At 34.9% G+C, this 23,736-nt stretch overlaps 4 protein-coding genes across 4 annotated transcripts; 2 read left to right on the top strand and 2 right to left on the bottom strand.

Annotated features, from left to right (window-relative positions):
* The first annotated feature begins 2,618 nt into the window (after positions 1-2,618).
* LOC17888366 (far upstream element-binding protein 2) lies at positions 2,619-6,574 on the top strand. The gene is made up of 6 exons (XM_006293768.2): positions 2,619-3,011; positions 3,099-3,382; positions 3,474-3,572; positions 3,644-3,715; positions 3,828-3,947; positions 5,445-6,574. Exons 1-6 carry the CDS (start codon positions 2,681-2,683, stop codon positions 6,441-6,443), a joined length of 1,905 nt encoding a protein of 634 aa, XP_006293830.1. The 5' UTR covers positions 2,619-2,680; the 3' UTR covers positions 6,444-6,574.
* A 70-nt stretch (positions 6,575-6,644) lies between these two features.
* LOC17889474 (PITH domain-containing protein 1) lies at positions 6,645-9,002 on the bottom strand. The gene is made up of 9 exons (XM_006294944.2): positions 8,827-9,002; positions 8,469-8,549; positions 7,997-8,046; positions 7,696-7,773; positions 7,527-7,584; positions 7,396-7,445; positions 7,109-7,217; positions 6,973-7,034; positions 6,645-6,893 (listed from the first exon to the last, which is right to left on the bottom strand). The coding sequence occupies exons 1-9, from the start codon at positions 8,908-8,910 to the stop codon at positions 6,851-6,853; spliced, it is 615 nt and encodes a 204-aa protein (XP_006295006.1). The 5' UTR covers positions 8,911-9,002; the 3' UTR covers positions 6,645-6,850.
* Positions 9,003-13,910: 4,908 nt separating this feature from the next.
* LOC17888695 (vacuolar-processing enzyme alpha-isozyme) lies at positions 13,911-17,512 on the top strand. Its single transcript, XM_006296189.2, has 9 exons — positions 13,911-14,144; positions 15,163-15,327; positions 15,423-15,579; positions 15,666-15,751; positions 15,832-16,031; positions 16,120-16,168; positions 16,248-16,460; positions 16,570-16,773; positions 17,180-17,512. The coding sequence occupies exons 1-9, from the start codon at positions 13,956-13,958 to the stop codon at positions 17,360-17,362; spliced, it is 1,446 nt and encodes a 481-aa protein (XP_006296251.1). The 5' UTR covers positions 13,911-13,955; the 3' UTR covers positions 17,363-17,512.
* A 111-nt stretch (positions 17,513-17,623) lies between these two features.
* On the bottom strand, positions 17,624-21,744 carry LOC17890277 (protein EARLY FLOWERING 3). The gene is made up of 4 exons (XM_006293306.2): positions 21,088-21,744; positions 20,195-20,991; positions 18,934-18,985; positions 17,624-18,848 (listed from the first exon to the last, which is right to left on the bottom strand). The coding sequence occupies exons 1-4, from the start codon at positions 21,301-21,303 to the stop codon at positions 17,745-17,747; spliced, it is 2,169 nt and encodes a 722-aa protein (XP_006293368.1). The 5' UTR covers positions 21,304-21,744; the 3' UTR covers positions 17,624-17,744.
* Between the last annotated feature and the right edge of the window lie 1,992 nt (positions 21,745-23,736).

The raw sequence follows: 23,736 nt of genomic DNA, 5'->3' as shown, positions 1-23,736 counted from the left end.
TGTAGTAATATATATATATATATATATATATATATATATATATATATATTCATAAATAACGTATAAAAACCATTTAAAAACCATTTAATATGTTATAAAACTTTGAAACCTTATAAGAACCTTATAAATGCCGTTTAGATACTTTTAAAACCTTATAAATATTTGGATTTAGTCTCCCAGTAGTAATGATGATCTTGATGTACCTTATCAATCATATAAAAGTTTATAATTTTTCATATTTGAAAAGGGGTATGTTTGAAAATGGATAGAAAAATGAGTATTTTTAAAAACGGGTATTTCTTAAAAATTCTCATATTATTATTAATTCTGATTTTGCCTCAAAATCAACAAATTAATTATTATTTTTCCTCACCCACAATCCCTTCTTCGACGCCCTCCATTTTGAATATTTTCAATTTAATTTTTGATATCTTATTTAATTCTTAACCTTTTAAAAAGAGAGATGTTTGTTTATTTTCCGTCAATCTATTTTTCTACTTTTCTTAACTATCTTTCATTTTTTTCTTCTTCTTCTATTCTCTAAAATCCATCGTGAAAACTCTAAGGGGGTGTTATTGGATGGAGAATTTTAAGGGATTTTAATTACCGGTGGATTTAAAAGTTCAATAGCCTTTAAATACAATTAAGATGGATTTGGTCTGAAAGAGATGAAATACTTTGAAAAATGTTAGGATTGTGTTTGTACGTGTTTTAGATGTAAAATTGTTTTAAAGTACTTTAAAATACATCCAACAAATGTTAAATCCAATAACAACAGATTTTACTGTAGTTTTTAAAATACATCATTAAATAACGCTAGATTTTGAAATACATCCAAATCAATTAAAATACAAGGTTGAATAATACCCCCTAAGATCAGGCCAAAATCAGTTTAAAGATGCATCTAACTGATCATTTGGAACCGTGTGTTTTCCTGCATAGTTTGGAGAAGCATAAAATAAAGGTATTCTGTCATTTTATGCTAAATCTACTTACAAATGATAATTTTGATTCTCACCAATACTTTGTATTAATTTTCAAACAGTTAATCCTTTTTTTTAACCAAAATTTTATAGAGTGAAACTTCAAGTGCAATGATATCATTCAATGGGTTACAAGTCTTCAAGAAGAACAAAAAACTAATAGAAGCAAAAAGCATGGAAAAGAAGGAAGATGAAGAAACTAGAACTGATGAAGAAACTAGAACTGAGTTGTGATCTTCTGTTGTACACGAAGATTTATTTGTTCATTTCATGTACTTTACTAGTAGATATTGCAACGTTGTTTTTTAAGAAGAAAATCTTGGTAGAATCTTGTTAACAAGCTATATATTAATAATAGTAAATAATGAAATAAGAATTCGAAAATATTTTTAAAATAATATTTGTTTGCTAGTCAAATTAATTAATTTTATTAATTATTTATTCATATCAATTACAATAATCGATGTAAATTATTTGCATCAGCATTTTTAGAACCATTTATTTAAGTGGTTATATATATTACAAAAATGGTTTTTATATTTGAATAAATGGTGTGGCCACAAGTTGAAAATAATATAGGGGGAATTTCAAAAATACCCCTTTTCCAATACCACTTTTTAAAAATACCCCTCTTTCTAGATTTATCAAAAAGTCCCTATAAAATTTGAAATTTATCAAAAACATATGTGTAAACTTATATTTATAGACACAAATTATCTTTATATGTATGTAAATTTATATATATATTTCATAAATACCGTATAAATACATTTTAAAAACCTTTTAAAAAATGTGTAAACCTTTTAAAAACCTTATAAAAACATTATAAATGCCGTTTAGAACCTTTTAAAACCTTATAAATATTTGGATTTAGTCTTTTAGTAGTAATGATGACCTCGATGTACCTTAGTAACCATATAAAAGTTTATAATTTTTCATATTTGAAAAGGGGTATTTTTGAAAATGGATAGAAAAGAGGGATATTTTTAAAAAGAGTAAACCAAAAGGGGTATTTCTCAAAAATTCTCAATAATATATAGTTCAGATCTGTAAACTCTAAAAAATACATACTTTTATGTAAATTTTTGTCGTCCAATAGCATATGCACACCTTTTGTACTCTTATATTATTTCTTAAACATCAAAATTTCATTGAAAATATACTACCTTAAACGTAACCAAGACAAAAAAAAAAGGTGATATATTCCACATTGAACTAAAAAGATAAACTTATTGCATCCAAAAAAAATAATAAGTGAGAAAAAATTCTTAACGACATCGTTTTGGTTCAATTTCTTAATTCTCTTTTTTTTTTTTGGTAAGATCTTATTATGAATTTTGTTCGAGATTTCCAAAAACCATAATTGTTGTCATCTAGAACAACTTTCATGTTATTTTCCAATTCTTGATAGTTTTGTTTTGTCATCGGTTCGGATTCAATTTAATTAATCTCACTTCAATTCCGGTACGATATTTTCGGTTTAATTGGCTCAGGAATAGTAAAAACTGTAAGAAGTTAATAAAAGTGAAAAAGGGTAAAGCGGTTAAAAAAAGGGGGAAAATATCTAAAATATACTACAGGAAGGTTTTATCCACATATATATAATCTCAGTCTCTTTTTTTATTTCTTCTTCTCCCTTATCTCTCCGCCTCTTTCTAGGGTTTCTCTCAAAATCCAAAAAGCTCACATCACCAAACATGGCGGACGAATCTCAATACTCATCGGAGACTTACTCCAACAAACGGAAATACGAAGAACCAACCGCTCCACCAACATCGACTCGTAGACCTACTGGTTTCTCTTCTGGTCCGATCCCATCTGCTTCACCTGATCTCACCGCAACCGCTGTTCCTCCGCCGTCTTCTTACAACAGCGTTCCTCCTCCGATGGATGAAATCCAGATTGCTAAACAAAAAGCACAAGAGATCGCTGCTCGTCTTCTCAATAGCGCTGATGCTAAACGTCCTCGTGTTGAGAATGGTGATTCTTATGGTTATGGTGACAAAGGGTTTAGCTCATATCCTTCTGGTTCGTTCTCGTAATCGTGTTTTTTTGAAGTTGTGTTTATGGAATTAGGGTTTGAGTTAAACTTGTGTTTTTGATCTTTGATTTTAGAGGGTAAGCAGATGTCAGGGACGGTTCCTTCTTCGATTCCGGTTTCGTATGGTAGCTTTCAGGGAACTACTAAGAAGATTGATATTCCGAATATGAGAGTTGGTGTTATCATTGGTAAAGGTGGAGAGACTATTAAGTTTCTTCAACTTCAGTCTGGAGCTAAGATTCAGGTTACTAGAGATATGGATGCTGACCCTAATGCTCCTACAAGGACTGTTGACCTAACTGGCACGCCTGATCAGATTTCAAAGGCTGAAGAGTTGATCAATGATGTCCTTCAAGAGGTACTAGTCCTACACTGATACTGAATCATTTGGTGTGTGTTTAGGTGATGGAAGTAGATTACTAATGCTATATCTAATAATTTTGGTTTAGGCTGAGGCAGGTGGGTCTGCTGGTTCAGGTGGAGGTGGCCGTAGGATGGGAGGACAAGCAGGAGCTGATCAATTTGTTATGAAAATTCCTAATAATAAGGTACTTAATGCTCTGGAGATTAACTGATATATGGAATCTCTGTTTTGTATGTAATACATAAACTGCTCTAGGTTGGTCTGATAATTGGTAAAGGAGGTGAAACTATCAAATCTATGCAAGCTAAGACAGGAGCTCGGATTCAGGTTGGTATTTTTTAAATATTGTTCAACTTTCTTATGAAACAGTAATATATATCCAGGCTTCTGTTCATCTCCAGCTGGTGAAATCTTATCAGCTCGTAACAATTGTCTGCAGGTTATTCCTTTGCATTTGCCCCCTGGTGACCCAACGCCAGAGCGAACTTTGCAGATTGATGGGATACCCGATCAGATTGAACATGCTAAACAATTAGTTAATGAAATCATCAGTGGCGAGGTATGTTTGATTGTTGTGTTTGTAATGGTTTGTGGCAGGCTTCTGCAGTTTCTATGTGTCTACCTGAAATTTATATTGTGGTTTGATTACATTATTTAGTTGTCTTCACTGTTAAGTTTATCTAGCTTTCCCCTTTGATCTGCTCTATAATTCAGATAATAGGATATGTAGTTTATAGTATTTTCACTTATTCAATGAATCTAATGCTAATACTCCACTGTGCTTATGATGAGCTATACTTATGCCTTCATTACTCAGTATTTTCTCCACAATAAAAGCATCTATGAAGTGCATAGCTCTTCTATTCTGCTTATCTACAGGGGTCTGTCTGTTCTAGGGTCTTTGGGATTTTCTTGACTAATTACCATCATCTTGTTATTGAAGTTGCTAGAGTTTATATGTTGCCTCCTCCGTTTATCATTGTTTCCTAGTACCCTCATTCTGTTACTATCTTTTTGGAGCAGCTATTTAACGACCCTTCCTTATTTTTACTTTCTATCATTTTTGATAATCCAAATTTTCTATGTACTTAATATTGTTCGTCATGACTCATACTCCTATCAAGAGGTATTCTTGGCATATTCACTTTTCAGATTGTATTTTCATAGTAGAAAAATATGTTGTCTATGTTTATGGAGTATATGCAGACATCTATGTTTCATCGCTTCTGGTCACAGACAAGGTGGCTCTACACTGGTATTGGTAGCCTTTGTGAGGTTGCTGAATAGTTTCAGTCCAACCTGTAGTGATAGTATTTTTAAACAGTTTTGACACAATAAATGTTACTTTTTGTTAAAATTGTGCTTTATTATTTATGTGTCAAAATCACTTTCATTCAGCTATTACTCTAGTTTTAATCATCAGGGGGTATCACCAAAGGTGGTCGACTGACACATGAAGACCTATTAGCCATTTTTTGTGTCAATATTTTGCTAACCTAGTGATATTTTATATTCTGCCTGTTTGCTTGCATCAATTTTCCTGGATTTGTACCCTTCAGCCATAATTTACTCCAGAGAGTTCATACCTCAGCTTGAATCAGATAATATGCTTCCATGAGTATTGTTATTGTTGAAAACAGCACTCTTTAGTTCATATTAGGTTATTTTGCTGCAAAAATAATGCCTTTAGAACATAGGTTCCATGTATATCTATGTTGCTTCTCTGCAAAAGCTTCTATAGTATTTGTGGTTTTTTCTTGCGCCCATTTTATCTCGGATAGGGAAAGGGATGGGCTTCTGCAGGAGTAACCCAATAATTTCACCAATCAGTACGGTATGTAGGCATCACCATTACCCTTCTAGAATATGATATGATCTTGGTTGATCCAATATGGACAGATGTTGGTAAATAACATAACATGTATTCCTCTCAATCTAGTCTTTGCTGTCCGCTTTATATGTCTGTCTCTTTGTTCATGTGTTTATATGCTGTGTCGCCTTTTTATTTCCCTGAAAAAGTTACCTTAGCTTATTATAATGGTTTTTTTTTATGCAGAACCGTATGAGAAACTCCTCAATGGGAGGAGGCTATCCACAACAGGGTGGTTATCAAGCCCGCCCGCCATCAAGCTGGGCACCACCTGGTGGTCAGCCTGCACAACCTGGTTATGGTGGCTACATGCAACCGGGAGCATATCCTGGTCCACCTCAGTATGGTCAATCACCTTACGGGAGCTACCCTCAACAAACTTCAGCTGGCTACTCCTCAACCTGGGATCAATCCTCTGTGCCACCATCTCAGCAGGGCGCACAAGGTGAGTATGATTATTATAGTCAGCAACAGTCACAGCAACCAAGCAGTGGTGGTAGCTCAGCTCCACCTACAGATCCCACAGGCTACAGTTACTACCAGCATGCTGCTTATGGCCAAGCTGGTCAGGGATACCAGCAAGATGGGTATGGGGGTTACAGTGCCTCACAGCAATCAGGATATGGTCAAGCTGCTGGTTATGATCAGCAACAGGGTGGTTACGGCAGCACCGCTAATCCGAATCCAGAGGAAGACACATCTCAAGCTGCTCCCCCATCATCAGCTCAGTCTGGACAGGCTGGGTATGGTACAACTGGTCAACAGCCTCCTCAAGGAAGTACTGGTCAGGCAGGGTATGGAGCCCCTCCAACTTCTCAGGCTGGTTACAGCAGCCAGCCACCAGCAGCTTACAGTTCTGGATATGGAGCTCCACCACCGGCTGGAAAGCCACCAGCTTATGGTCAGAGCCAGCAGTCTCCAGGTGCTCCGGGGAGCTATGGTAGTCAGTCTGGGTATGCCCAACCAGCAGCGTCAGGGTATGGACAGCCTCCAGCATATGGGTATGGTCAAGCACCACAGGCATACGGATCTTATGGAGGATACGCACAAGCTCCTGCTGGTGGAGGTTACTCGTCGGATGGATCTGCAGGAGCCCCTCCTGCCGCTGCCACTGCTGGTGGTACACCAGTTTCACAAAGTGCTGCTCCACCTGCTGGACCGCCCAAGACATCCCCCAAAAGTTGATATGTCTATGGATAATATACAATACAGGCTTCCATGCTCTTATCTTTTTCTTGAGGATATCTTAATGTTTGTATTTGACGTTTTAGCTCTTTTACATTAAAAGATAATGTTTATTGTTACGTTTGGTACGCTTGTGTCTTCTTATATCGATCGACCCAAATTTACCCAAATGAAAAATGGCTTTCGTATTATAACTTTAGATTTGCGACAAACCATTCAATAGCTTTCTTATTGAAACAAATAAAACTTAGGCATACACCAAAGTTCATAAAAGATAGAATGTGAAGTCTATCAATTTATTCGATACATATATGTTTGTTAAATATAAGCCGAAGCTTTTGCTTGTTAAAGAGAAGAAGACGAGTATGTGAGAAGGCTGAAGAGTAAAGTTGGGAGTAGATATGTCTTCACTCAACTTGTGAAAAACCTCCACCTGTCTCGGCCTTTGTCCTGCCAAACAAACAGAGTTTGTAAGTGGAAGATCTTCACATAGGAAAGAAAGAGTAATTTGGTTGAGATTCAGGCTTACTTGTGATCTGAAGGATTTGGTCTAATCTCATAAACAATTGTCGCGACAACGTCCCGTTTCAACTGTAAAAGACCAAATGTTAGCTTAATCAACTGCAATACCTTGTCATAGTAGCAGCATTTATATGCAAGCTTACCTGGGTTGCTTCACCTTTGAAGCCAATGTAACGTATTTGGGTCGTGTCCCCTCCAAAACTCTCAGGGAAATGTAAAGTGATGTTCCCAACACTCTGGAATTTTGAATACCTAATCACAGCGCAAATCACATTCTGATCAGATATCTCCCTTGTGACCAGTTGAAGAAAAAGCATATATATAGTTCAGTGAAGGATAACGCTCGATTCATATAGAGTTCTTGAGATTCATTTACATAACGTATGTATTACAAACCCAGTGAAAATACATAATAAGTGTAGAGAAAAACCTGGTCTGGTATTCTAAGATTCCTTGCAAATTTTCAGCTAACTCCCATTCCTTCAGAAAACTCACAAATGTTTCTGCATAAGTGCATTTTTCTTTGGCAATTCAGTAAGCAAAATACTCACAACGGAATACCTGAACAGCTTGCATACTCTCCACATCCGAGAAGTCAATCCCTTCACGATTGATAAACCTAGTTTTGAGACAACAACAATCAGCTTTCTGTCTTTCTTTAATATATGGAACCATATGCAGAATTCACACACGCATACAGGAAAAGCTTTGCATGGTAGTTTATACATACACTCTCAACTTAGAAGGACTTGTTCCTTCAGGGCCACCAACAATGGATATGCTTTTGATCTTGACATCTGATGTGAATCTACAATAATCATAACAACATGGACATAAATGAGCCACCCACCCATCCACAGAAAGAAACATTGACTGTGTCTACTTCCCCAAGCTTCAGTCAAGTTAATGATCTAAAGTTACTATATTTCTAACATGACTTTAGATATATGAATTCACAGGTCGGTAACTAGAATGTACAAACCATATATTCAGCAAGAAATAAAAGAGGAACAACATAATAACTGACATACGGTACAAACACAAGCAATTCAGCGTCTCCCTCATTGCTCTCCAAATGCTCCTGTAGGCACAGAAAAAAAAAAATCAGTTCTTTTAGACATTATCATGCACACAGGCTTTTATATACAGTAGTGAATATAACCACACAAACTGAGAAAGGATTTATCATAACTTAGGGATCCTCCATCAGCTAAGCATAATATTGGTTAATGACTAAACAAGTAGGCTCTGGCTCTCTTATCCTAAAGGCAAATGTTTTATGCTGAGTTACATGAATATAATGTGCTGTCGCAAACACAATAGTGTATTAACTTGTGATACCCTACTTACTAGTTACTAGCCTACAAGCCCCTGATTTTGTTTTGCAATTTTACACATGTGCTTGTGATATATGGTACTGGATGGATCCTTAACTAAGGTTTTCACTTATATCTTCAAAAAAAGATGCAAAAGATTAGATACTGTGAAGAAAAGTTAAAGTACCCCAGAAGAGTGTAGTCGCTGTTCCCAAGCTTTGAAGACTGATTTAGCACTTCCTGAAACAGCTTCATTCAAAGCAGTAACCTGAGACCAAGTTATCCAACTAGTTAAACCCAGAGACTGATTCATACATGAACCCAAAATTCATAATAGCTCTGTATCTGAAAACCCTAAACAAATCAAAAACCTCTCAAAGTTCAGCGTATTTTACTCAATCATCAATTGGGAATTTCAAAATTGTTTGGGATTCGTTAACCTAGAACTAAACCTACCTGCTTATAGATTATATATGATGATTGAAGATTTTAGGAAAACTAAATGAGCAAGAACAGATTTGTAGAAGAGAAAGAGAGAGAGAGACCTTAGAGAGATCAATGTGTTTGTAAAGAGACCAATCAGAAGAACACTCATGATCCTCGCAGTTGTGATCATGCGTGCACGACATAGTTACCCAAATCGGAGTTTTTTTTTTCTCGTCGGCTAAAACACTTCAATCTGGATTTTTCGCCAAGAAATTTCGAGAAACTTTAGAGTAGTGATGAAGGAGAAGGTATCAAAACTAATTAATAATATCATTGATCGGTTTAATTAAAAACGCTATCAACAAAGAATCAGGCTGTACGACGTCGTATTGGTTTATTAAGACGCAGCGTTTTAATTTCGTCCAAACTAGGCGTCAACGTCGTCGTATTTAGTGTGCATTAGTTTCGTCCAAGTCAGGGGTATACGACATTGTATTGTTTGTTTCAACACTTGTTTATAAGAAAGCGACTTTTTTTTTGTGGTATTTTAGTGAATTTTAGATGAATTTTTTTATTAATTTAAATAGAAAACTTTTGATTAATGGTATTTTATTTAAGAGACCTAAGTTAGGTTTTTAGAAAAAAGTTAGTTTAATAGCAAAACTTAAGATTCTATCAATAATCATATTCTTAATACAAATATCAGATGTGATCCGTATGATAGGCGAGCTAACAAAAGCTTAAGGTCACCAAATTTTGTAGTTTTTTTAAAAATCACATGTTATGTTAAATCTAGTTAGTTTTAGGCCACAGTACTTTGAAGTCCATGATTTCTTTTAAAACTATGTTTTTATTGGTTTTAAAGTGCCACTAACTTCTAATTTCTCTTTTTAGTTCTCAAGTTATATTGTTTTTTGTATAGTTTTCTTGTCATTTATTTTTTTAAATTATTAATTGGAGTTCTAAATTAAATAAAAGTATTACATATATAGATATAGGGTTATATTTATATAACTATCAATTTTGGTGACCGGCCAGAAGAAAACTCTCATTAACAAGACATACCAATACCATGAACAGAAATATATCAAACTCAGCAAAGAAATATAACCAAAATAGCTCGTGCCCCAGTAGAGTGGGAGAAGTCTAGCCCCTTGGGTTTGGATCTACTTGGGAAAAATTGTTATTTTCTTGGAGAAAGTTTTTATAGAAAAGATGGTTCTCGCCAAAAGAGACCATGGTATATATTTTCATTTGAAAGTTCTATTGATAAACTTAAAAAAAGATACAAGTAGAATACAAACGCCTAAAAGAGGGATACTAAAGTCGGCAGACAACATACATGTCTCCGAAAACAAAGTCGGAGGAAGACGAGATTTCTCCGGAGACTAAAGGAAACTACGAATTAAAATTACAACACATAAATTTAGACTGAAATAAAAAGCGATAAAAACCTAACACTAACCACAAAAGCAATACGACTTAAAACTGAAAAGTCAAAAGAATCCAAGAGAATACAACGACCTCTTCTTGGCAAGAAACCAGTGAACGAGATTTACCAAGGATGCCTATGGCCAATCCAAAAATGATAACCTCTACTTCCTCCAATCACAAAAAGAGCCAAACTCTCGAAATCAGAAACCAAGACTTCACGACCCGCCAAGAAAAATACATAAATGGAGAACAAAGAGACTATGGTATATATTTACCACAAAACTTTCTTCTAAGAAATTTGATATACATCAAAAATATTAATTGCTAGTAAAGTAAAATGCATACAACTAACCATAGATAATCTAATCCTCTTAAATATCTGTTAGCGTGGCTAAATGTAACAAAACATTTCTTTTAATATTCGTAACCCAACAAGATAGAACCATTCATAGTTCCTCACACTTTATCTTGGATATAGTAATTATCGTAGATAAAATAACTATTCACGCCTAGATAAAAGTAAAACCATAAAAACATATCTCAATAATATCTAAAGAGCAATACTTCAGTTCACCCCTAAGGGTGAACCTCCTCGTTCACCCCCTATTAGAGTAACCAATTAAAATGAAGTAATTTTTCACGTCATACTATATATAAAAATAAATCAAAAGTAAAATCACTAAAACAAAATAGATTATGGAAACAAAATCTGTATAATATAACCACTCTTTTATAAACCCAAACCGAAATATAATTTCGTTTAATTACAAAATATAAACCCTAACCACTATTTTATCAACCTAAACCGAAATATTATTTCGTTAATTACAAAATCTAAACCCTAACCACTATTTTGTCAACCCAAACTAAATGATAATTTTTTTTAATTACAAAATCTAAACCATAACCACTATTTTGTCAGCCCAACTGAAATATAATTTTGTTTAGTTAGAAAATCTAAACACTAACCACTATTTTGTCAACCCAAATACAGTTTTGTTTAAGAATAAAATCTAAACCCTAACCACTCTTTTATAAACCCAAACCAGAATATATAATTTTCTTAATAAAAATCCTACATAATTTGTTTCCTTTGTTTTTTTTTTTGAATTTTGATTCATTTTTTAAATAAAAAATAACATGGCATATTGTTGTATTTTGATTGGCTATTAGAAAGGGGGTGAACAAGAGTGGTGAACCTAAGTATTTTTCATATCTAAAATGCAGAGACAAATAACAAAAAATTCAAGAACCAAAACATGACCCTTTATTTATGATATCCCATATCAATATTATTTAAGTCTTCAAATTGGAAACATATGGCCTTGATTGGTTACGGCTGTAGCTTTAGTTTTTGGGCTGTAGATTTTAAGCTGTAAATTATTTTGTTGTAGCTGTAGATTTCGTTGCTGTAGTGTTTTGGCTGTAGAAATTAAAATTTTGGAAAGCTCAAAATTATGTGCTTTAGGAGAAAATGCTTTATATAGCAAAAAATAATAATTAAGAAAATATTTTGGTTGTGGATTAAAAAAGAAAATCATTTCTAAAGTTTGATTGCTTTAGGTTTAGTGTTGTAGATCAAAATTTGGCTGTGGAAAGTTTTTAAAGATACAACCAATCAAGACCATAATCGTATATGCCTCTAAAACTTGAACCTAAAATCAGAAACTTAATACTATTTTTACACACATGGCAACAAATCCACAGTCCACACAACCAAAATTAAGAACTTAATTCAACAAGGTCATTCCGGCAAAAGAAAATACTAAAATTCAACACAAATCAAACTTTGAATTTTGAAATGATTAATATACTTGACAAATCACATTATAAATTTCTATTGTGGCAGTCAAGATTTAGAATCTATAACTTTCGAAACTGATATTTCGACCGACTCATTTCCACTAATAAATAAAAATATACACAATTATCACGTTTTAGGGAAAATGTTTATTGAAGTGGACGAGTTAAGCCTGATAGCTTTACAGTAACACTTACGTTACACAACAGAAAAAGAAAAGAAAAAAAAAGACAAAACATGTATATGCATGCTTACTGCTTAGTGCCCAAAAGCCCAAACTAATGACTTTTGCTTTACCTTTTCTTTCGCAATGAAACAAAAACAACATTCACTTTTCATCTTTAGAAGAGGAAGAATCTTATGTTTTCCCCAACCTTGAATTCTCTAGTAATCAAATTATCAAATCAAATCATAATTCTCTAGTGAAGATTAAGTGAATTTTCCAGATGACAAAGAATGAAAATTAATTTAGGTAAATTACAAGTGTTTAGGGTTTTTATTATAACCACACAAAAAGGTAGAGTTATTAAAAAAAAACTAAATATATTGGTAAAAATTAGGATAATAACATAATATCTTATTTTATTATATAAATTAAGATAATTTCATTCAACTTTAACATATGGTACAATTCTTATCCTTAGATTGAATACTATTTAGTCAGCTTTCACCGGATTTTATGATTGGAGGAAAGTCAGAAAATTCACGTAACTCTTTTTCATTCCTTTATGGTTTTAGTCACATGTTTGTTTTCCCTCGAAAAATCTAGGGGGATTTGCACGACTAACCTTTTTATGATATTCTTTTCTACAAGTACCTTTTTTAGGTGTCTATTTTCAAAAATACCATCTTCAATGTACAAAATGACTAAATTACCCTCCTTTACACCCATGATGAAGAAAGGATTATTCTTTCCGAAAAATTTCTTCCGAAAAAATTTCCGCCAAAAATTTTCCCGCCAAAAAAAAATTCCCGCCAACAATTTTCCGACAAAAATTTTCCTGCCAAAATATTTCCGCAATTCTTAAAAAAACCTTGTAAATATTTTAAAATCCCTTAAAATCCTTTAAAAACCCTTGTAAGTCTTTTAAAAGTCATCCAAAACCTTTTAAAACCATCGTAAATCATTTTATAACATTTATAAACACTTGTAAATCCCTTTAAACCCCTTATAACCGTGACAAATCATTTAATAAAAACTTTTGTAAACTTCTAAAACCCTTGTAAATCCTTAAAAAAGAACTTGTAATACCTTTAAAACTTCTTGTAAATCCTTTAAAACTATTTTTAAATCTTTGTATGCCTTTAAATACACTTTTAAATCCTTTTAAAAACACTTGTAAATTCTTTTAAAAAACCTTTAAAAAACCTTGTAAATCCTTTTAAACTGTTATAAATATATACATTTCTGATAAATTAAGATAATTGTGTTTAACTTGAACACTTCATACAACTCTTCTTTTTCAGATTTTGTGCTATTTAGTTCCTTTTCACCGCATTTCCCGATTTAAAAGTCCGAAAAGTCTCGTAACTCCTTCTCATTTCTTTATGCTTTTAGCCACATGTTCATCTTTTCTGAATAAAATCTACCTAAACTAATTTTATATATTCAATATATGAAAAATATTTTACCAAAAAAGAACATTTATATAAGAATTTTTTTTAAACAATCAGATACTAGAAAATAACAATATAAACTGTAGAAAACAAAATCACTTACTTTTGCTTACATATATATGTTGTTGATACTGATGTTACAAAGTTATATCCTCCATTTTTTTTTTTTAAAATCATACCATTATTATTATTAATTTTGTATGAAAACAGAACAATATATATATATATATAAATAAACTTTATTATATATATTTTAGTTGCGTGTATATATAAAACAAGTAATGGAGAAGGCGTTAGGTTGGCATCAGAAAGATTCATTGCATATTAAAAAACTATAAATACCAGTCCCCATCCTCCGAAGATTCTTATCCACGTCACCTTCCTTCACCGGAGAATATGACTCGTATAGTCGCCGTCATCGTCGTCGTCCTCTTTCTCTCTTTAGTCGCCGCCGCATCTGATAACTTCATAAGACTTCCTTCTGAAGCTTCTAAGTTCTTCCGACCAAACAACGAAAATGATGATTCTACTCGGTGGGCTGTTCTCGTCGCTGGATCTAGCGGATACTGGAATTATAGACATCAGGTATGTATGGATTGCGATTTTCGATCTTTGATTCGGAAATTTACGAAATCGCTTGGCGGTTTTTGAGAATTTTGCAGCTGTTCTTGTTTGGACTAGTTTGTTTAAGTCAATGCTGGTGGTTAATTTTACATTTTCTGTTGATCATATCGAAATTTTGAAATTTCGAAATCTGGGGGCGGTTATCGATTTTTCGAGTTTGCAGCTGATCTTGTTGGCTAGTTGTTTTAGTCAATGCTGGTTAATTTTACATTTTTTTTGTTGATCATATCGAAATTTCGAATTTACGAAATAGCTGGGCTGTTTTTGGGAATTTGAGAAGTTGCTGCTGATCTTTTTGGCTAGTTGTTTTAGTCAATGCTTGTTAATTTTACATTTCTGGCATATCGAATTTACGAATTCTCGGGCGGTTTCCGGATTTCGCAAATTTGCTATGATCTCTTTACAAGGTGTTTAGTCAATGCTGGTTAATTTTACATATTGTTGATTATATCGAAATTTTGAATTTACGAAATGGTGGGCGGTTGTTGGATTTTGCATATTTGCTATGATCTTTAGTAGTTGTTTAGTCAATGCTGGGGTTTTTTTTTTTTTGAACACCTAGTCAATTCTGGTTAATTATACATTTTTGTTGATTATAACAAGAATTTTGAACTACTAAATTGCGGCGCGGATTCGGGATTTTGAGAATTTGTTATGATCTTTACTAGTTGTTTAATCAATGCTGGTTAATTTTACGTTTTTGTTGATTATATCGAAATTTTGAATTATTAGATTGCAGCGGTTTTTCGTATTTTGCAAATTTGCCATGATCTTTGCTAGTTGTTTAGTCAATGCTAGTTATTTTGCATAACTGATGAAGATATATCTTACTAGATCCTTTTGATTTTTGCCAATTTGAGCTACAAGTTCTTGTAATATTCAAATCTACGGGCGGTTTGTTTCTTTTTCGAAACAATGACGTTTTTTTGTGAGGCCAAGTTAGTTCGGTAGAGACTAATGAGTTGGTAAAAAATTTCAGGCAGATGTTTGTCATGCTTATCAGCTTCTGAAGAAAGGTGGAGTGAAAGAGGAGAACATTGTAGTGTTTATGTATGACGATATTGCAAATAACGAAGAGAATCCAAGACCTGGTGTTATTATTAACAGTCCTAATGGAGAGGATGTTTATAACGGAGTTCCCAAGGTTTTTTTTTTTGAATTTGGTTACAATTTTTAGCTGCGGTTATGGATCGTTGAAACGGGTTTTTGATTTGATTTGTTGGGGTTTGCTTGTGGCAGGATTATACTGGAGATGAAGTTAATGTTAATAACTTCTTTGCTGTGCTCCTTGGAAATAAAACAGCTCTTAAAGGAGGAAGTGGTAAAGTTGTTAATAGCGGTCCAAACGACCATATCTTCATATATTATAGTGATCACGGCGGCCCGGGAGTGCTAGGTGAGTTCAACTCTGTTTCATTGAAGTTAAAGTTTTTGTTTTTCGGAAATAAGTCTGATGATTCGAGTCTCCATGTTTGTTTTTAGGGATGCCAACTTCTCCTTACCTATATGCAAAAGATCTTAATGATGTCTTGAAGAAAAAACATGCTTCTGGAACATATAAGAGCTTGGTACATTGAAATATTTCTTCTGAAAATGCCTTTATTTGTCAGATACCTGTGATTTGGCTTGATCGTTCTCGTGCATGCAGGTGTTTTATTTAGAGGCTTGTGAGTCGGGAAGTATTTTTGAAGGTCTTTTACCAGAGGGTTTAAATATTTATGCTACAACCGCATCGAATGCAGAAGAAAGCAGCTGGGGTACTTATTGTCCTGGAGAGGATCCTAGTCCTCCTTCAGAGTATGAGACCTGTTTGGGTGACTTATACAGTGTTGCTTGGATGGAAGATAGGTATGCTGAAGAACTATTTTATAAAATGATAATAAAAGTAGGTGATGGATCCTCTAATTCCTTTGCTATTCTTTGTTTCAATGAACAGTGATAAACACAATTTACAGACAGAGAGTTTGCACCAGCAATATGAACTGGTAAGCTACAAATTTGGAGAGAGTTCTTTGTTCATTGAGACAGTTGTGAACATACAGCGAAATGATGTTACTGTTTCAGGTGAAAAAGAGGACTGCTGGTACTGGTTCGTCTTATGGTTCTCATGTTTTGGAATTTGGAGATATAGGACTTAGCAAGGAGAAGCTCGTTCTTTATATGGGCACAAACCCAGCCAATGAAAACTTCACCTTTGTGGATGAGAATTCATCACTAAGACTGCCTTCAAGAGTTACAAACCAGCGTGACGCGGATCTGGTTCATTTCTGGGATAAGGTTTATTATCCTACTCTCTTTGCTTCCTGGTGAAATCTATGGACGTTTGTAATATTTTGATATTGCATCTGGTTACTTAATCTATCAAGTGATTTTTTTTTCCATGTAGTATCGAAAGGCACCTGAAGGTTCTGCAAGAAAAGTTGAAGCTCAGAAGCAAGTCCTTGAAGCAATGTCTCACAGACTCCATGTCGACAATAGTGTTCTATTGATTGGGAAACTCTTGTTTGGTTTGGAAGGTCCTGCGGTACTAAATAAAGTCCGGCCTTCTGGAAGACCGCTTGTCGACGATTGGGACTGCCTTAAATCTATGGTACTCTTCTGCCTCTCTTTAAATCTTGGCTATTTGAATGGTTGCATCAAGTTTTGGGTAAACTCTATAATATGGTTAGTGTTAAAGAATGTCTTTAGATGGTCTAAGAATCACATCATACACAATAGAATGAAAGATCTAATAGAATACTCAAGAAAAAGGAGCATAGTAGTGTAGTGCAGCCCAACACTATTTCATGGCTAGACGATTTAAGAAACTTGCATTGCCACAAAATTGGATTAGATGGATTATCTCATCATATTTGTGATGCAAGACGTAAAATACTTCGAGATATGTTAGAAAACTTGTAGTTTAGTTCCAATTAAATAGAAAAGAAACGATATACCGTTTTTTCGTGATTAAGCGTCTTGTGATGATCACATCTTCTTCTTCATGTGGTTGTTAGGTGAGAGCCTTTGAGAGGCACTGTGGATCGTTGTCTCAGTACGGAATAAAGCACATGAGGTCAATCGCAAACATATGCAATGCAGGCATTCAGATGGGACTAATGGAGGAGGCAGCAAAGCAGGCTTGTCCCTCCATCCCTGCCGGTCCTTGGAGCTCTCTTCACCGCGGATTCAGTGCTTGATCCACAGGACCACATCTCCCTGCAATATATGTTTATATCCATGTATGATGATAATAACATCTGTGTATATCTTGCTGCCAAATATATTCCTTCCTATGTACACAAATTGATGTAAATATTGTATGCTTAAGTTCTTCGTATGAGTCTCAACTCAAGAGTTAAAAGAAACAGTGTTGTAAGTATTCTTATATAATCCTTATAACAAAAGTAAGGATAAACTTTTGTGTCCAAGTGATTTCAAGACTTTTAAGACAATAAACATACATAAACGAGGCTTATATAATACGTTTACATGATACATATATTGGGAATAACATCTATCACAATATTCTAGTTCTGTAACATACATATCGAGTGGCACATACAGTACAGATAGAGAAGCTTAAAGGTTATGGGAGGGGTCGTAGTGTTTACGTTCTTCTTGTATTGACCGGAAAATCCTGGCAGCATTCTCACTCGCGAGCTTTGCATTGTGAGGTACCACCTTTATCACTCTCGTCACTCCTCCATCTCTCGTTGTCTGAGTAACAGTTGTTCTGGTTGTGGTTGTGGTTGTTGTCATCAACTCCTCAGGTTCGTTGTTGATATTGTTGCTGTCATCAACGACTGCGAATGGCCGAAAGGCCTTGTTACCAGTGATTCCCTCCAGCCCACTTGGACTGCTTCCTGTGCTTCTTTGCCTGCTCTTTCTAGCCCGAGGGTAAGACTTTGTTGGCTGTTGCTGTTCCTGTCCAGTTACTTCATTTACCGAGCTCTGTTGTTGGCCGTTCTGAAGATTCCCGGAATACCCAAATTGATTCATATGCTCATTGGACTGTTGTTGTTGTTGATGTTGTTGCTGTTGTTGGTGTTGGTGTTGTTGGTGTTGTTGTTGCTGCTGTTGTTGTTGTTGTTGCTGTTGTTGCTGTTGTTGTTGTTGGCTTGAGCAATAAGGGTTCATCATGGTGGGGATTATTCCATATGGAGGGAAGTAGCCATTACCAGGAGGTGGGAATCCCATACCCGGGTGATACTGAGGCATTACCATCGGTGGAGGCATAAAATGACCATAAAATCCTCCACAGACAGGCCCCGGATGTCCCATACCTGGGTGAGGCTTGTATATCAGCCCTTCAGAAGGAGACATTACAGGGATTAACCATTGCTGATTTCCTGAGGGAGGAGGCTGAGGCTGAGGTGGAAAGCAATATCCATTTGAAGCTGATGAAGCAGGTGGATTGTTTGCAAAAGGCATATAGTTGGATTGTTGATGATGACCTTGGTTTGACAACCTCCCAACAACGTTCTCAGCTGAGCTTTCCATTTTATGTTGGTCAGTCTTCTCTGAGTCACCCCTTTGTTTGACGACAACATGTGGTAGAGGAGGCTTTACCATAAATTCTGATGGAACAAGCTTCTTCACTGGATAGGTTTTAGCAGAAACTTTTCCAAGAAAATTGATCTCATCGAGCAAAATATCCGGTGATGCAGCAATAAGTTTTTGAACCTGATTATTACAATAAAGCACAGTTGAAGACATCTGTTTCAGCTTAAAAATCATTGAAACATAGAAGAATTTTAAATGACCTTACCTTAATCAGTCTGTGCAACTCAAATAGTTGAACCGCAAATACTCTTTGTTGACTGTAATGAGAAACGAAGTCACGTCAAGAAGATGATCCATAAAAGGTTTTACAAAGAAAGATTTAGGTTCTTGTTGAACAGCTCATAAAACAATAGAATCAATAATGAGATAGGAAAAAGGAAACAAGAAAACATAGCTAATCAGTTACAAAAAAATAGCAAATCAATGCGTCCACAGACAAGTTAGGCATAGATAACCAGAGAACTGAAATTGAAAATTGAAGATACATAATGCAAGGGAGGGTTGATTAAAATCTAGCTTACCGTGCAGCTTATCCTCTGCAAAATGTGATTCTCAGATATTTAACAAAAATCATGAAAAAAGCTTGATATATGCATTGGTCATGAACCCCGATATATTACCATAGTGATAAGAGTACATTGAACCTTAAAATTTGAGTTATGGAGTCTAAACTCCATAGAAACTCTGTAGTTTACAACCACACTAAGGATCCTCTTAAGCAGTAGCTAGACGAAAGTATAATTCTGCATCGTCATAAGACTCATAACGAGCTTTATGTATGGTTAACTAAAATTTAGATCCTGGGCTACTCAGAAAAACATTCTCCCTACCTGGTTCAACCCCTTGAATGACAAGTAGGGAAAATGTCCAAGACGACAGTGCAGAATTAAAGCAATACCAAACCGAGACAGGGACATGTTCCAACAACCAGATGCAAAGAAGACATAGTATAAAGCCATGAACTGTCTCGGCGGGCACCTTGCACAATGTATGTCAACAGAGAATGTCCCTCCCTGCTATAACATGATCCAACGTGTTAAATGCGTTAATATGCTACCAAGGGCTCTTCAACTAAACATATAATAGAACTCTCTTAGAAGGAATCAGGGGCCTCTCCACTATAGAACCATCACTTCTCAAGTTAAACTCAAAATCTGTTCTCCCAAAATTAGACAGAATATAAACGAATTATAATCATATATTTATATCAGCGATTGCGTCGTTAACCATGAAAAAAATGGAAATTGGAAACTGTTCTAGTAATATGGTGATAGTGAAATATGCTCTAGCACAGTCCTCCATGAAATTAGCATAAAACAACAGAGGAAAGCTTCAGTAAAGTTATGGAGCAAATCTCAAGTAAAAGCATCTTGCAAGCAAAAAAGTCGGTATCAAAGAAGGAGATGGATAAAGAGCAGAAATTAATTAACCCAGTAAACCAAAGTGTACATTTTTAGTGAACTTACTTGGCAATAGCTTTCCTTGCTCTCCAGAAACGTTTTTGACCTAATACTCCCACAACATCATCAGGAGAGACATCTATGCTGGATATCGAATCCACCATTGAATCATCGGAAACGTCATCACTTGCCTCTTCATTTATCTGCTGCAGAGAGGCACATCCTCTGCTGGTGCTGTATTCACGACCATTATCAATTTCTTCAGGACTTCCATGACCCTCTTCTACTTGACTTTCCGTTGCCAAGTGAGACTCAGCTCCATTATCAGTGTCCTTCATACAAGTTTCACCACCATCTCGGTATAACCGCTTTCTAGAATCTTGTCTTAACGAAGCATTACAATCATTTACTCTGTCATAACTCGATGCTGATTTTTCGGGATTCATTTCCCCTGTGACTGATAAATCTAACGAGATTACAAAGCCACCTGACTTTGCATTCGCCTTGACTTGATCCCTAACCTCAGGTTTTGAAAAAGTAGCCAAACATATGCTTTGCTTTGCGCCTGCACGATTCACTTCTTGATATTGAATGGAGTGACGAGAGCTAGGTGCCACCAATGGGGTCTGTTTTTCCTTCTCAATACCACTCTTGTTCCTACCATGACCCTGAGATCTTCTTGAGTTGATAAATACTGGAACTGCGAAATCTTCTTCCTCTCTTACCATTTTCCGCTGATCATGTGGTGCCAAAGATCTCACATTTTCCATGAAAGACATTTGGGACACAGAGTTCTCAGTTGCTTGGTTTGCAGCTGAAGTATCAAGATGCTGAGAAGATAAGTTTCTTTCCACACCACAAGACTGCAGAAATGAGGGTTAAAAACATCAGTTTAATCTATCTAACATCAGTTTACACAACTCCAAAACAACTACTATTAAACCAAACAAAAGCAATACCTGACTACCAGGATGAACCAAAGTAGTTGTACTACTACGAGAATTATGAGATAACCCTCCATGATCACCAAACCTCTGAGAAGGTATACTAAGTTGCTCATAAAGAGCCATCTTGTTTCTAGGAGGAGCTCTAGGCCCTCCTTTATCTGCATCATTCACATGAAGCCTAGGAAACATAGGTTCCAATATCTTCTCCTCATCTTTCCCTCTCTTCATCACAAAAAGTCACAACCTTTACTCTCAAAAACCCAAAAAAAACCTAAACTTTACACAACACCCACCTCCAAAAATCTCTCCTTTCCCAACAATTCAACCTAAAAATCGAAAAAAAGATACCAAATTTGGCTTCGATGAAACAAACCCACCAATCAAATGAAATAACTTAACCAAGCAGCTAACTATTTCAAACCACCGACTCAAAAATAAAGATCTCACCAATCAAAACAAAACAGAGTAAAGAGAAATCAAACAAAGACTTCAACGGTAGATGAATCAGGTTAAGCTAAAGGAACAAGATTCGAAGGAAGAAGAAGATGACTTGTGTAAAGAGAGAGAGAGAGAGAGAAGATAGAGAGGAAAGGGGCAAAAAGAGATAGGAAGGAGTGGGGTCTAATAAGAGATAGAAGAAGGAGACGAGAGGATCTCTTTGGAGATATCTCTCATTTCACAAAATCCATTTGGACATTTTTATTTCTTCAGATTTTTCACTACCGGAAAGTGCGTGACAACGTGGACTCGTTTTTGTAATAGTAAATAATGAAAAGTAAAGAAATCTTAAAAACCTCATCCACCACATCACCTCTTTTTTGTTTTCCTTTAAAATATGTATGATGATGATTGATGACCATATTTAATTTAGAGAAATTCTCATAGCATGTTTTATTTTTTTTTTCCCAAAATACCATCATTTGTTTTTTCCCAAAAATATCATAAAAATTTAATTTTTCAAAATTACCACAAACATAAAAAGTTGAATTTTGACGATGTAGAATTAATATTTTTTGATATTTGGGTTGACTATTTACATTTAAGGTATAGTTTTTAGGGATAGGGTATAATATTTAGGATTTAAAAATTAGTTTTGAATGTGAAAAAAAATAAGTTTTAGCTTTGTGGTACTTTTGGAAAAATTTGTAATTTAATGGTATTTTTGGAAAATAAACCGCAACCGAAAATTAATGGTATTTAATGGTATTTTTATAAAAGAATTCCTCTTTTAATTTAGGTCTGGACCAAAAAAACCGCAACCGAAAATCTGAACTGGAATCGATCCAAACAATTAGACTCGAATCAGAACCCGAAATTTTAGATTTACCTTATTAAATCCTAAACTCCTTTACCCAAAAATTCAAAATCGAGTCCGACCCAAACCCGAATCCAAAAATACCCAACATATAAGTATATAAAAATAATTTAGGATCCGAACATCCGAACTATTTATTCGAATATCCAAAATTTGTACCCAAAATTCCAAATTTTTACTCGAAAATCCGGATATTTACCCAAAATTTTGGGTATTTATCCGAAAACCCAGAAATTTTGCCAAAAATTTTCGAGTATTCAGGCAAATTTTTGGATATTTGTGTTTTCGGATTTTTAATAGTTATGAAAATATATATCCAAGCCGGCCCAAATCGTAATGGATCCAAACCAAAACCAACCAGAAATTTGATATTTATCTTATTAAGTATTAAACTCTTTTACCCAAGAAACCTAAACGTAAATGTTTTTTATCCAAACCCAGGGCTATTATTTATGTTCTACCTAGTTTATTAAAGATGTATTTTATTAAGTCGTGGACGTGGGAGATGTTTTGACCACAAAACATGAAATCTTATAAATGGGTTCGATCACAACAAGGTCCAAAATTTATAAGGGATTTTCTGAGAACTTTTCTTATGGATGTAAATAAAAAAGTTGGTGAATCCATGTATGTAAATTACAAGAAAAAATCCTCCACCATCTGATTTGTATAGCCTCTCTTAAAGAGTTAACTGTTTCACACTGTGTTTTGAGGAATAAGTTATGTTAGATGGATCAAGCTTTGCTTTCGGATAGGGCGAGGGCAACAACAACGCTAATAAACTAATTAACGCCTAGATAAAAGTCTTTGAATGCTAACAGACCTCAACAGATCTCGAACGCTTTGCTTTTGGATCAAACTAGTATTGTAAACAAAACTGGACCATCATGAAAGTACACAGTAAACACCGTTATTGAAAACGTATAGAGAAACACACAGACAGTTACGCTTGGAACGCGCCAAGCAAACGCTTTTTCCTTCGATCTTTATTAACAAAATTTATCTTTTCCTACGATACAATTTTGTCTCGGCTCTTACTCAATCTATTCCTCCCAATAGAATTGAACCCGACTAAAGAATGAGCACTAAACCTATCTCTCCTACACCCGTGTAGTCCCAAGAGAAAACAAACACTCACCTTCTCAGCTTTTTGTTTTGCTAGCTTCGAAGTTTACAATCACGTACAAAGAGTCTAAAGTGTTCGAAGTGGCTCGTGGCCAAACCCTAGACTATTTATACTAACTACTCGAAACCCTAACCCTAGGATCTTCGAGGATCTCACCGAAACGGAATATGCTTGCTTGTCAAGCTCATCCTTTCCTTATTTGATGTGAAGAATATTCACC

The sequence above is a fragment of the Capsella rubella genome, unplaced genomic scaffold, assembly GCF_000375325.1.
Source record: "Capsella rubella cultivar Monte Gargano unplaced genomic scaffold, Caprub1_0 scaffold_4, whole genome shotgun sequence".
NCBI classification, from domain to species: Eukaryota; Viridiplantae; Streptophyta; class Magnoliopsida; order Brassicales; family Brassicaceae; genus Capsella; species Capsella rubella.
Note: the sequence above shows the minus strand (reverse complement) of the source record. Positions and strands in the feature narration are given on the sequence as shown.

Coding starts and splice junctions, on each gene's coding strand:
- LOC17889474 (XM_006294944.2), bottom strand. CDS start 8,910: ATGTCGTGCACGCATGATCACAACTGCGAGGATCATGAGTGTTCTTCT. Junction 7,774..7,996: donor GAATTGCTTGTGTTTGTACC/GTATGTCAGTTA, acceptor TGATTATTGTAG/ATTCACATCAGATGTCAAGA. Junction 7,035..7,108: donor TCAAAGGTGAAGCAACCCAG/GTAAGCTTGCAT, acceptor GGTCTTTTACAG/TTGAAACGGGACGTTGTCGC.
- LOC17890277 (XM_006293306.2), bottom strand. CDS start 21,303: ATGAAGAGAGGGAAAGATGAGGAGAAGATATTGGAACCTATGTTTCCT. Junction 20,992..21,087: donor TGGTTCATCCTGGTAGTCAG/GTATTGCTTTTG, acceptor TCATTTCTGCAG/TCTTGTGGTGTGGAAAGAAA. Junction 18,986..20,194: donor GCAAGGAAAGCTATTGCCAA/GTAAGTTCACTA, acceptor TTCTCATTACAG/TCAACAAAGAGTATTTGCGG.
- LOC17888366 (XM_006293768.2), top strand. CDS start 2,681: ATGGCGGACGAATCTCAATACTCATCGGAGACTTACTCCAACAAACGG. Junction 3,383..3,473: donor TCAATGATGTCCTTCAAGAG/GTACTAGTCCTA, acceptor ATTTTGGTTTAG/GCTGAGGCAGGTGGGTCTGC. Junction 3,716..3,827: donor AGACAGGAGCTCGGATTCAG/GTTGGTATTTTT, acceptor AATTGTCTGCAG/GTTATTCCTTTGCATTTGCC.
- LOC17888695 (XM_006296189.2), top strand. CDS start 13,956: ATGACTCGTATAGTCGCCGTCATCGTCGTCGTCCTCTTTCTCTCTTTA. Junction 15,580..15,665: donor CGGCGGCCCGGGAGTGCTAG/GTGAGTTCAACT, acceptor GTTTGTTTTTAG/GGATGCCAACTTCTCCTTAC. Junction 16,169..16,247: donor TGCACCAGCAATATGAACTG/GTAAGCTACAAA, acceptor TTACTGTTTCAG/GTGAAAAAGAGGACTGCTGG.